The sequence below is a fragment of the Rhamphochromis sp. 'chilingali' genome, assembly GCF_963969265.1.
Source record: "Rhamphochromis sp. 'chilingali' genome assembly, chromosome: 20".
NCBI classification, from domain to species: Eukaryota; Metazoa; Chordata; class Actinopteri; order Cichliformes; family Cichlidae; genus Rhamphochromis; species Rhamphochromis sp. 'chilingali'.
The window spans coordinates 26,645,837-26,658,932 of NC_137947.1; the positions used below are offsets into that span (position 1 = coordinate 26,645,837).

A 13,096-nucleotide genomic window follows, 5' to 3' on the forward strand; every position below is an offset into this window, starting at 1 on the left:
CATTTTGGGAGCATTTGTGCTTCAGTAGCACACTCAAAAATGACTCAAAATAACTCTTCTAACAGGAACACATTACAAACTAAAAACCTGTTTAAAGCAAGCGTGTAGTACAGCTAAGATACAAGGTGCAAGAAAGTCAGGTCACGTGGACTAAAACAATTACTTTTTAAAACTCCTGTTCTGCTTATATTACCAGTCATCCATCAGACTTCATGACTTGTATGAAAGCCAAAACACCATGAAGTCAAAAACAACAGCTGTGGCTCAGGAGGCAGAGCCAGTTGGAAGGTCGGTAGTTTGATCTCCAGCTCCTCCAGTCCACATGTCAGTGTCCTTGGGCAACATACCGATCGCCCAAATTGCTCCCAATCCGATTAAACCCCCATGCAGAGTTTGAAACTGTGCATGATAGGCAGAGAATACTTATAAAGCTCTGTCAATGTCTGAATGTGATCAGAGTAGAAATGTACTATGTATATAATAGTTAATGTATCTATGTTTTATTCTTCTTCTTATTTTTATTTGATAAGTTTATCTGATAGAGTAGATTTGAAAATTTGATGTAAGAATTTTGTTATAAAACTTCCAGTTGATATTTTACCTTCATTAGTAACACTGTTGAAACCTGCCAATAATAAACTCTTCGGTTGACTGAAAAAAAGTGGTCATCATTGCGAGTTCCAAAAAATGACTTTTTAACAGTTTTGTGATGACTTTCTTGTTACACAATTATCTCCATAACAACATTATCGCCTTTAAAGCCTGACTGAACAGACAAAAGCTGAGAAATTGTTCTGACATTTTAAAAAGAAAGAAGCAGAGGCAGAAGTGTCCACTGAGAGTTTGACAGGCGGCCACATGCCCAGCTGGGCAATTTTTAGCCTCTGCGAACAACACTCATAAGGTTAGGTGAAAATTCAACTTGGAGTTGTTTGGAAATGGTGTTGAAATCTATAATGTTTTTTCTTTTGCAACTGTATACTATCTATTACATCTAAATCTGTCTGCTTCTCGCAACTTGTACTGTATCTGATATCCTTCACTTATATTGAATTGCAGTAAATGCGTTTCTGTCTTTCTGTCAGGTCACTAAAGTACGATTATACCAAGTCCAGCAAGTGCTGAGTGCACAGGGCCAACTGGAGCAGTCTGATAAATAAAAAACCAAAAAATCTGTAACATCATATCACAGAATTCCATTTCAGACAGACACCTCCCCTTTGAATTAGAAGACTGATGTCTTTCTTTCCCTGACCCTTTTCCCCTCACATGCTGTCTCACTCTCTCTTTGGGTTTCAGTGTGTAAATCCTTGTGTTGCTTTGCCCTTTTAGGTCTTTCTCTTTTTTCCTTCTTTGTCAGAAGTGCTGTGCAGGGGATATAAGCCAGAAAAGGGTGGAGAGGGATAAGATGATAAAAAAAATTTAAGGGAGGGGATGAAAAGCAATGTTTTAAATTGTGTTAAAACAGCACCTGCACCCCCTTTCCTGTCTGGACTCAGTCATAGACTGATACTAACATTTCCATGGATCAAGATGTTACATAACATGATGGTGTGCTATGAAATTGTATTATGAACCACCAATCATTAATTCCATTAATCGATACAACTGACTGTTGTGAGAAATTAGATGAGTAACATCCTCTGCCTTTGACTATCTAAGTAATCTTTACACATCTAGCTAATTTTACATGTGACACTGTTAACCATTTTTGAATGTATTCTAATGTTTGTCTTGATTATCTACCTCTATCTTTCAGAAGATGGAAGCTGAAAGTTGAATGGATAGATTTTTTTTTTCTTAACTGTCCCACCTGTTCCAAATTTGGTTAATTGACATTTCACTGTTACACAGTCCACCCTGTCAGGAAGTAGCCTTGAAAAAATAATTAGTTCTCACTGAACATTGACACTGAATTTAAATCTCAGAAGCTCATATTTCCATTAAGAAAATGTGATGTTTGGCCATCCATCTGTCCGTCTGGCCATCCGTCCGTACAGCCGTCCATCCATCCATCCAATGTGATGACAATGAACAACTGAGCCAACAGGTCCATTTTCTAATGACAGAGCTAACGATCTGAAGAGGATGCAGTAAGTGTACTAAAGTCAGAGGGAGCCAGTGTTAGTCAATATTGGCACCAAAGACATTAGCAAAGACATTTACCCTTCACTTCTCCTTCCTCTCCCCTCCCTTGCACTTTCTGTTTTTTCTTATTCTTTAAACTGTTCCAAGACACCTCATCCAGTTTGGCCTTTTAATCTTAGAAGAGAAGCAGTTGTTTCACTCCTTTTAATTTCAGCCATGATTCATCACTTCTGTCGCTCATTTCTTCAGGTGGTGATAGATAGATAGATAGATAGATAGATAGATAGATAGATAGATAGATAGATAGATAGATAGATAGATAGATAGATAGATAGATAGATAGATAGATAGATAGATAGATAGATAGATAGATAGATAGATAGAATTATTTCTCATACACAATCACTTATAGACATAACTTTGACCACCTGTGGTATGTACTAAATGTCTATGGGCCCTGAGATCAGGGGTTAGTGAGCTGGAACAGCTTTGATATTTGCTGACCTGCCGGGCCGTGAAATATCCCTGTATATGCCCACGCCTCATATCCATTTAAATAGATTTAAATAAACAACCTCATACTGTGTCTGGATTGGATGAGAGCTCAGACAGATGGATGGATGGAGGGACTAAGAGAGATAGGTAGGTGAGGTAGAAGGTAAAATGCCGTTAAATGCAGTTTTTCCTCCTATTACCATAAAGCATGGGAATGTGATGATTGATGGTTTGGTGGAGGGATATGGCAAGCGCGGATAGACGATGTGTGCAGTGAGGAGGAACGGAAGAAGATTCTATTTCAGATCTGCCTTCATCTGACACACACGCATGCCATTGATCTTATATGTAGATTATGTTTAGCTTTTATCTCCTGCACAGACTTTTTCACTTAATACTTAGACAATATAAGTGTTCACTAGAACATAAATTCTCTTAATTGTTCAAATAACCTTTATGACATTGTTACATCTTTACAGTTCAAGACCATTAACTATTTCATTATTATACCTTATGATACATTTCAATAGATGCCGTTTATTATATGATCATTAGCAGTTAATGTTCTTAACATTTATCATTTTGAATACTTTCAGCTCATTGAATAGCCATTTTCAGTTGCTTTCAATTTGGTGTCATCCTCTTCCTACAAGGAGTCATTTATTACCTAATCTTAGTTGAAATTTGGTTGTTTTACTGCATTGAATGGAAGTTAGAGTTGGTGTTCAGTTTAATATAGCAACAAAACTCCACCTTTGGAGACTGGTGACAGTGAGTCAGTGACTTAAAGCACTCAGTTGTAACATTAGTTTGAGTGTCAGCATTCAGCTTCAGTACTCATTCTGTACTTGGTTTTGGTTTGGGTTAAAATACACCCATTAACACCTTATTATGACATCTACACAATGAATTTATGGACATGCTGAAGGCGGAAGAGTGTCTGAATAAATCATATATTTACTCCATGAATATCTTCACTGACTGCATTTTCCTGTCTTCAAGAAAAAGAAGACAGATGTGGATGTTTTTACTGGCAGCTGGGAAATGCATGCCCTTCTCAGGGGCACAGCTGCAATGAAGCTCAGGGATAAACTGCTGCCACGTGTCATCCTCAAAACAACCAAATGCAGTGACACTAAGAGCTCAATGAAAAAAATTCACAACATGCTTTGAAATTCGGTCAAATATTGAAAAACACTGCAGTTAATACTGCATTTAAGCTCACTAATGCTGGATACTACGCTTCAGTAATGAGCAAAAAAAGAAAAAAAAAACATTTTTGGCAACAGTTCTGTGTTGAAAAACTGCAGCAACATTGCAAATGCTCTCCTTTTCAGCTCTGTCTGAATGCTACCAGCTCAGCCTGGAAGAAATACCTTGGCATATCGATAGAGCCACCCATACCAAAGCTTTTTATCTATCTCTTCACTCTGTTCTTTTATTCATCATTCTATTTCTTTTCCTGGGAGGGAAGCACTGTCGGTGGAGGCCTAAACACCCTGAAGGGGATGGAGAGATTTCAGGTGTCAAGGGAGAAAGAGAAGAGTCAGAGAGGGATGTGAATAATAGATCAGAGAGGAGAACGAGAAAGTGGGAGAGAGTCAAAAGGAGAGAATGACGGCGATATTAAAGGTGTGAGCAACAGAGTGGTGAATAGAGGGAAAGAGAAACTGATAAAGAAACCGAGTCATATTCTAGAGGAAACTAGAGAAATTTACAGGAGTGAAGAAGGATGGATCCTTTTCTCGAAGGGCAACCTTGACAGAAAAAAACACATCTGCAAGAGTCATGCATCTGTCCATGCATCCAGCAATCCATCTGCTTCTCCATCTATCTATCCATCTGTTCCTCTGTCCTTCCATCTCCTGTCTTCATTGTGGTCAGGAGTTGTTGCATAAGACAGTGATTCATCTTTTATTGAGATGGGGAGCTTCTATAAATATGTCTAACTCGTTCTCTGGGGTTTAAAAGCTCAACCTGTAATCCAACTAAAAATAAACAAAGGATTACCTCAATAACAAAAACAAATCTCATTATGTCTGGTACCAGCACGACATAATAACTTTTGCCTTTTTCTTGATTAATTTAGAGTAAAACTGATCAATAGCATTGTTAAAGACAATTTATGTTATATGTGTTTTTTTTCACACACTGTGCTCCAGACTGCATGTGACCAGGTTTGGGTTAGGCTATGTTTTAGCTGCATGCTAAACAAGACATTTTCTAGAAAATATTCCATAAAAGAATAAATTTTCACCTTTTGAATGAAGTCCCATAGATGCAGTTTGACATTACAATTGTTCATTTACAGGCTTTTGAATATCAATATGTCATACTTGTTCCTTACCTGAGCAGATCAATTTCATCAGCATGAACCCCTGTTCAAAGTGTTTCCTATTGGCACATCTCAGCAGGCAGGAAGCCAACTTCTACTGGTCTGTATGACACAGTGCTGCTATACATGTAACTACAAAGACAGACAGAGAACAATGGGAAGGTCAGCACATTAGTGAGAAAAAAATGTGTGGTGTGAGCCTAAAGAGGGCAGGGAAAGAAAACAAACAGCAGGCGGGTGGATGGCCAATGAGAAATAAATGAAAGAACGTGAGAGATGCTGTGTTGCTTTACTGAGAGATGGAGGAAGAGAGGGAGGTAGCAAAGAGTGATGTGCGAATTGCAACCTCCGAGCTTGGCTGTTTAGAAAGCCCCAGGCCACATGTGTGTGTGTGTCTGTGTGTGTGTGCAGGTGTATTTGTCTGTCTGTGAGGCAGTCAAGTGGCCACCCACACCATCCTTTGAGTGTATCTATGTGTACATTTGAATGTGTGTGTGTGTGTGTCTTTATTGCTCTTTCAGGAACATGGCCAAAGGGTTGAAGCGTTCCAATCAATAGCTGAACCACACACACATATAAAGGCAAATACTAGTAATTTACTACAAGGATCTAATACTTGTAATACTGTATACTGAAGGCTTTAACTCTTCTACTGTAGTTGTGCAACAGCTATGCAAAATAACAATGATGCCAGGAAAACACGTTAGCATCAAAAGGATAATTTTTGTAAGTACGACTTTGAAAAATCTGAAAGCAAGAAGAAACCTGTGGATAAAACTTTCTCTGATTTGCTTAACTTTAGAGCAGTCTCTCTGTAAAATGATTATGCTTATTCCTCCTCATAAAGGCTTGTATTGCTAATTTATTTTCAGGAACAAACACCAAGATGCCAGCTTGAAGCTTTCTTTGTTATATTTACTTTTTCCATTTATTTTCACCACAACTAAGCTAATGTTTTTCACATTTCAGAAAATGTATTAGTGTTGCTTAGGCTGCTTTTACCTCAGGCATAAATTTTGCATTAATCAATAGAGGCACTTCCTCCGTTTCATTACATGTCGACTTCTCTTATTCATCACATCGCTCCACTGACTCACTATTGACATTAATGACACAGCCATTTTTAAAACCTTTTATTCATCAAGAAAAGTATTATTGAGGGTCAGGCTTCTTGTTTTGGAACTCGGAGATGAATTGCATGCCATCCGATGTAGGAGGATCTCTATTTTTACACATCCAACAGGCTTGTTTAATTGTGAACATCTTTTTTCTTCTCAAAAATCATGAACAGCTGCTGTGAACCAGTGGAGACGTAGGTCTGTATCCCGCATTCAGATACAGAAATTGGAAAAGGTCATTACAGACAGAGTTGAGTTTGGTAAACACATCCCGTGCTGTCAAACACATTGTCTTTGTCAAGTCAAAGCGATAATATGTCACGCTACAATTTGTTCTGATTCTGATAAATCGTGAACACGTGGAAGATTGTAATGCCTCACTTCCTGTTCGCAGTGAGAGTGTTAGGAGCCTGCATGTGTGTGTGTGTGTGTGTGTTTGTGACTCATGAACCTGTGATGCTTTCTGCATTGTTATTATATAACTGTCCCTGCACACACAGACCGATATTACGGACAACACACTCTGGCAGCTAGACGGAACGATCTCTCCTCTCTCACACATAGTGAGTTGTTCTCACTCCAGTCTTGTCCTGGACTATGTTTATGTGTGTGTGCGTGTGTGAGAGAGAGAGCAGAACTTTCAATCCCAAACAAACATTCAATAGGATGAGCTGAAGCTAAGAGAGGAACTGCTTAGAGGGATGAGTGAACTAAATTAAGGGGGGGTCTGTCTACTGATAAAGCACACTAAATTTCAATTAAATTAAGTGGAGATTTTAGTTTAGTGTAGCTTTGTCTGCTTTTTTGCCTTTTTTGTAGTAACATGTTACACTGTGGGCAGCATGGTGGTTCAGTGCTTAACACTGTCACCTCACAGGAAGAAGATACTAGGTTCCAATCCGTGTTTCCGTGTTCTCCCTCTGGCTTCCTTCCAAGTCGAATGAGGTGGGCGTTAAGTTAATTGGCGATTAAAAATTGGGTGAAGCTGTGGAAGGTTTTCTGTTAGCCCTGTGATATGTTGGTAACCTGCCTATGGTGTACTCTGTCTCTCCTCCATGACAGCTGGGATAGGCTCCATCCCCCCCGTGACCCTGAATTTGATAAGTGGAAGAAAATAGATGGATGCTGCAGTGCTTGGATTTTTGTGTTAGCTGTCAGCCTTTAACAAGACAACAAAGCAGCACATGCTTTGTCCTTTTACTGCATTTTACAAGTTTAATTCATCCATACCTTTTTTTATTGTAATTTCCCAAATCAAAAAGCTGAAAGGAACTTGCAATCTACCATCAAGCATTTCCATAAAAGTGCTTTGAAATAAATCCTTTAAATTATTCAGTACCAAATTAAGACAACAGAAAGTAAAGATTACTTTTGTTTTTTTGTCAACATGTAAGTACTTTGGCCCCAAAATATAATTTTATGTATATAGTTATGTTTGAATTCACTTTACATGAAGCTCTATTACAGATACAACAGCAATGCACATCTTTAAAGTGAAAATTTTGAAGATGCACTTTATTTTTTATTACATATATAAAATGTTATATGTAAAAGTTTAAAAGCTCTAAGCACACAGAAATATATAGCTTTCAAAGGAAAACAAGGGAAGCAAACGAGAAGCAAAGCAAATGGCTCATCACATCACAACAGCTACAAAGACAAAAACAAATACTACCCCCACACAAACACATTATATTTATACACAAGTTACTTCAGTGGGAAAATGGACCGGATTATTTAATCCACTTTATGGGCCAGATTTAGCCCACTGAAGAGTCCAGCCTGGCTGGATGTGTTTTTAAAACACTGCACAGAAGGACTTGTGACAAACTACTACTAGTTCACTATTTGTTTTTTCTTTAACTGGTTTCTTACAGACAGTGACATAACCAATGTCATGCCAGACCACAAAGCATAGAGAGAGCTGGTGCTGGCACAGTTATATTTACCTTCAGTGACATTGCTGAGATATTATGGAAATTTCATGTATTTTGCTTAAGACAAAAACAATTCGAGTTGCCTGTTATTTGTTTTGTAGATGGACTGTTCATTATTGTGATTTAGGTGTTTTCTTTTCATTTCTTTGGTATTTTTTGTGGATTATTATGCAATGGTTTCAGTGGCCTGGCCCTCTTGGGATCAAACTTGGCTCTATGTGGCCAATGAACTAAAGTGAATCTGACACCCCTGATTAAATAGAATGCACACAAAAGGAAAAAATGCACTAGATATTCAGTTTTTATAGCTGTAAATTTCAAAATAGGAATAATGTCATTTCTTCACAGAGCTGAGCTCTACGTAGTTGCCAACACAAGACAACTGCCAATTTCTCAACATTCCATGTAAATGTCCTTAGAGAGAGTTTGTTGGAGATAAAAGGCTTGTGAAAACTCTAACTGGACAAGCAGAGTGGGAAATAGTATTTATATCCTTTAGATTTTGTAATCAAACACAGAAACTCATCTACTATACCACAATTCTCCAGAGCTTCACATATGTTGCAACACATGACAACATGCAGACGGACTGATGACACTAAATACTGTTCTCTCTCTAAGCAGCCAAAGCAATAAAGTGTGGCAATACTACATGCATAACAGTATAGGGTTACTAATAAAAAATAATAATAATGATAATAGTAATAATAACATCAACATCATTTGGAACAATAACAACGATTATTATCAGTTGTAAATTGAAATGACTGTTGCCTCACAGCTGACTGGCTCGAGTGCTTCTATGTGAAGTTTGCATATTATTCTCTGTGTGCCTGCTTGGGTTTTCTCTCATTACTCAGGCTTCCTCCCACAGTTTAAAGACATGATTTTTCGATTAAGTGATTCTTAATTGTTCGTGGCTGTAAATCTGACTATGCATGGTTGTTTGTTTCCCTCTATCCGTGGTGTTCCCTGCCTCTGGCTCCACGACAGCTAAGCTATGTCTCAGGTCCTCTGCGACACTGACCTGGAAGATATGGATGGAGATGGATGAATAGATGTATAATTGTTAATATGAACTAAATAGTAAAAATAATTTTGTATGTAATGAACTGCAGGGTTATTGTAAAGTGGTTTTTAAAACCTTTGTTAATAAATACTATATAGTGAGTCTGTTCTTTTATTTAAATGCTATTATAAAGGTACCATACACTGTATGTAAAAGATGGACATAGTCACTATGACTTCAGTCAGCAAATAATAATTTAATAAAAAGAATGAACGTTAAAGGCGCTTGTACTGTTGCGTCACTTTTCAGACCCAGAACCTACACCCATCATTTATGCACCGTCAGTGGTTTAAATGAATGATTACAATACTATTTTAGAAGATGGTGATAAGCAAACCTGCAGCTTGTGTCTCGTTATACTTACCATTTTGATTTTTTTGATACTTTAGTTTATTTGTGCCTTTACTAGCTGGTTTGGTTTAGACACCAGACTTACTGGGCTGGGTATTGGTGCAACACGGACATCACAGGCTTAATGCTAAAGAGAACTTTGTGTTTAGGCAGCTTTGACTTAATAACTGTATTTTCTGTTCTGGGAGTGAGAATACATGATTCATAAAACATACACCAACCAATGACTGATAAACATTTAGCATTTCATTGGTTGCTAGCAGTATTTTATTTCCTAAATTTTAAAAACTAATAGTTTACGATTTATAAGCAATTTTGGTGGTTTTATACAGAAAGTAGGGCCCATTGTCACAGTAGCTATCACACATTTCTAAGGTGCTACACTCGTTCTGTAGCAAAACAGCTCCAGACACTGTGTAGAGCTTGTAATACCCCATAGATTAGAGAAAAGCAGGCGATGATAGGAAAAGAAAAGGGGGTGAGGGTGAGGGACAGGAACAGTTAGAGAAAGAGAAATTGAGGGAATCAGGTATTGCCTGTAGCCACAACAGCACTCCATCATTTCTTCAGCTCTATTTTCTGGTATTCCCTCTCTCTGATGTTCTTTCGGTGTCCCATTCTCCCTCTTCTCATCCATCTCCTCACAGCTCTCTCTGACAGTCTATTTGGCCCACACAGCCCTGTCATCCATTCAACCTGTCAGTCCTGGGTACGGCACCAATCTCAGAGCAACTCCTGATTGGAGCTGGGCAGACAGGACCCTTGGTTAGAATGTCCATGCCACCCTTTAAAGCCCAGGAGTTCAGCTCCTGTGACGGGTGGGTCACAGAACTGAACCCCACAGTGAGGGGATCGGAAGTTCAGTCCCCGTGGAGCTCAGTGTTCATCGCTTGTTTCAAGGTTGTCACTTAATCTACGTTAACCCTGTTACTGCATTAAAGGATCCCCTCTGTGGAAAATCACTAAGTTGTCTTAATAATACATCACATACAACGCTACCACATGTATCACATTTTTAAAGACATATGGTGACATTAGTTATGTAATTTGTAGCATAGAAAGCAGATAAAGAGCATCAATTGATCTAATTCCACTGTGAAAGACACTGTAAAATTGTTGTGCACACAACTAACAAATAATATTTTGCTTCATTAAAGAGAGATTGGTGGGGTTTATGATAATTGCAAGGCTCTGTCATTTTTCCACATCCTCATTAAATCTTTGGATTCAAACATGCAAACATCAATTTCCTAAAGTTAACACATGTTCTTCCTTTGTTCTATTTGCACCTCCAGGCACATTTACACTGAACTATTTAACCTGAAAGGTCACTGCACAACGATACCAAACATGAATGTCATAAGTTTAAAAAAATGTATAAATAAATTTTTAAGAAATCTCTCAATACCAGTGTTTACTCCAAGTTACAGTGTATGTGTCAGAGTAAAGTCAAAGGGCTTTTTGCAGCATTGACCTTCATAGCTGAGTGGAGACAGGCACCACTTAGATAACCCATGGCAGAGCTTTAATATTCTCTGGGGACTCTGAGCACTAAGAAGTGCCTGCAGCCCTGACACAGCAAGTCTCTTTTGATCAAACCGTCAACCCACATGTCACCGAAAATGTCACACATAATAAAACTGGAAATACGTCTTTTAACACAAGGACATAGCTAACTACACTTTTACCATGTCTGGGGAATTTTATGTTTTTTGTATTCTCTAGTTGATAAGCATTTATTTTTTGCTATTTTGATTTCTCTTATAAAGTTGACCTATATGCTATCTGTACTTCTTCTTCTATGCCTCTTTTATAGACCCGAATATTTGTTACACAACCTAGTATTTGATCTAAGGGATAAAGTGACATTGGACTGCAGCATTCCTCTTTGTTAGTTTTAATGTAACTGCAGGGTTGTAAGGCTACTGTACTCCACTGCTGAAACAAAGGAGTTAAAGTGTGTGGGAGGAAAGCCTGGGAGGAAAGCTGAGCAAGCGAGATAGAGATGAGCCTATCCAAAAATCACTACAACACGCCTACAATACTCCTATAGGGACCTACGGTGTTTGTGGTACCCAACAGTAAATTTGCCTTACATGTAATTGCCTCCTACAATTTGTGTTTTTTGTATTTGCGCTTTTATTTCTCCCCTGTGTCACAGAGTTCACCAATAATGTGCCAGTGTGGTGGATGTTAGATAAATGTAGAGTGTGAAAATATATTATTTTACTCACAATATGCATTTATTCAGCATTTGTTCATATTCACGTTATAACTCGTCAATATGAATTAATACTTAGACACTTTTCAATTAATTCAACAGTTCAAAAGCCCTCTCCCACATGTAAAACTTTAAATTATAATTAACAAAACTACTTAAAATAGCAGTAAAAGCCACTAATTAAGCAGTGAGATTCTATTAGAGTTACTATACATCAATTTATAGACTATAACCACTAATTTCACAATTTATGAACAGCATTTGTTTGCAAGTCATGCTGTAGGATATATTATATGTTGTGTGTATGTTTTTAATTTAAATGATCAAGCATGCAGTAACTTTAGTACAATGTGTTTTTAACTAGAGTGCATGTACAGTGTGCATGCAAGTAATAAAATAAATGTACTTACATGGCACCAGCTAACACTTTATAGATTCTTGTTAATCTCCTCTCTGTCCACCTACTTGAATATTACATAATGTTAATCCGTGGGAGGCAAAATATTGTGAGGAAGAGGTCAACATGAACTTACTGCAACCACCCCTCCCTGTAACTCCCTATTTAGTGTTATATCTTTCCATAGAAGGGTGTACGTGTTTGCAGCAATATGATCACCAGAGACAGAGAGAGTTTTTGGATGAGGAGAGAGACACAGAAAGCGATACAGAGCAATTTGCTGCTTACCTGCAAAAATGTAGGAATATGTGCCAGGATTCCTTTCACCAGCTCCTTAATGTCGCCTCACATCACTGACAACAGAACAACAACATCCCTGCTGGATCACCGGCACTCAGTCCAAAGGTCCTCGGAGAGCTCTCTCTCTCTCTCTCTCTCTCTCTCTCTCTCTCTCTCTCTCCTGGGACTTGGCCCACCTCCTCAGAATAGCGCTTCGTTAAACTCTCGGTGATACCGGAGGTTTTACCCTGCACAATGATCAAAACTGAGCGAGCAGGTGCTCCGAGCGTCCGAGCATCCTCGCCTCTGCGGTCCCGTACTCACAATCCAAACTGCCTCACGATCAGCATCACCACTGTTACTATCCTCCGATCCCGCAGAGCTTTATTTTCCGTTCTTCTTCTTCCGCTTCTTCTACGACCATTCCTTCGTCGATAGCATCATCACTCTCATCTTCATCCCCGTCCTCGCCATCATCATCGTCATCTGTCGCGCTTTTCTTACCCGCATCCTCACCTCCCTCGCCTGCCTCTGTCCTCTTGCTTCCTCGTCGTGTTTCTGTCCCGTGGCTCTGCAGCCAAGTAAGTGTGTCATGCCTGGGAAGAGAAGCGCATCATCCAGGGCAGGCATATGCCAATAGTAAGACAGGCAGCCAGGAAATCCCTCACCAAAAACAAAGCGCAGTTACGCTCCGATACATTTAGGATAGCATTTAATTTAGGATGTATGAAAAAATCAGTAACTGAAAGCGAACTGTTGAAACCATTAAAAAAAAGTTTGAACGCTAATATTTTAATGATGCCCTA

General features: G+C 38.6%; 1 protein-coding gene across 2 annotated transcripts in view; it reads right to left on the bottom strand.

Annotated features, from left to right (window-relative positions):
- The window catches only part of bean1 (brain expressed, associated with NEDD4, 1), a 47,805-nt gene extending 35,047 nt beyond the window's left edge, over positions 1-12,758 (bottom strand). Inside the window, exons 1-2 of one of the 2 annotated variants that reach the window (XM_080868336.1) lie at positions 12,300-12,758; positions 4,931-5,050 (exon numbers count right to left, since the gene is read on the bottom strand). In XM_080868336.1, coding sequence (XP_080724462.1) covers positions 4,931-4,955 — 25 coding nt within the window. In that variant the 5' untranslated portion in view covers positions 4,956-5,050; positions 12,300-12,758. Of the gene's footprint in view, positions 1-4,930; positions 5,137-12,299 lie in introns of those variants that run through there. The other variant, XM_080868337.1, reaches the window with a different exon arrangement.
- Positions 12,759-13,096: the final 338 nt, after the last annotated feature.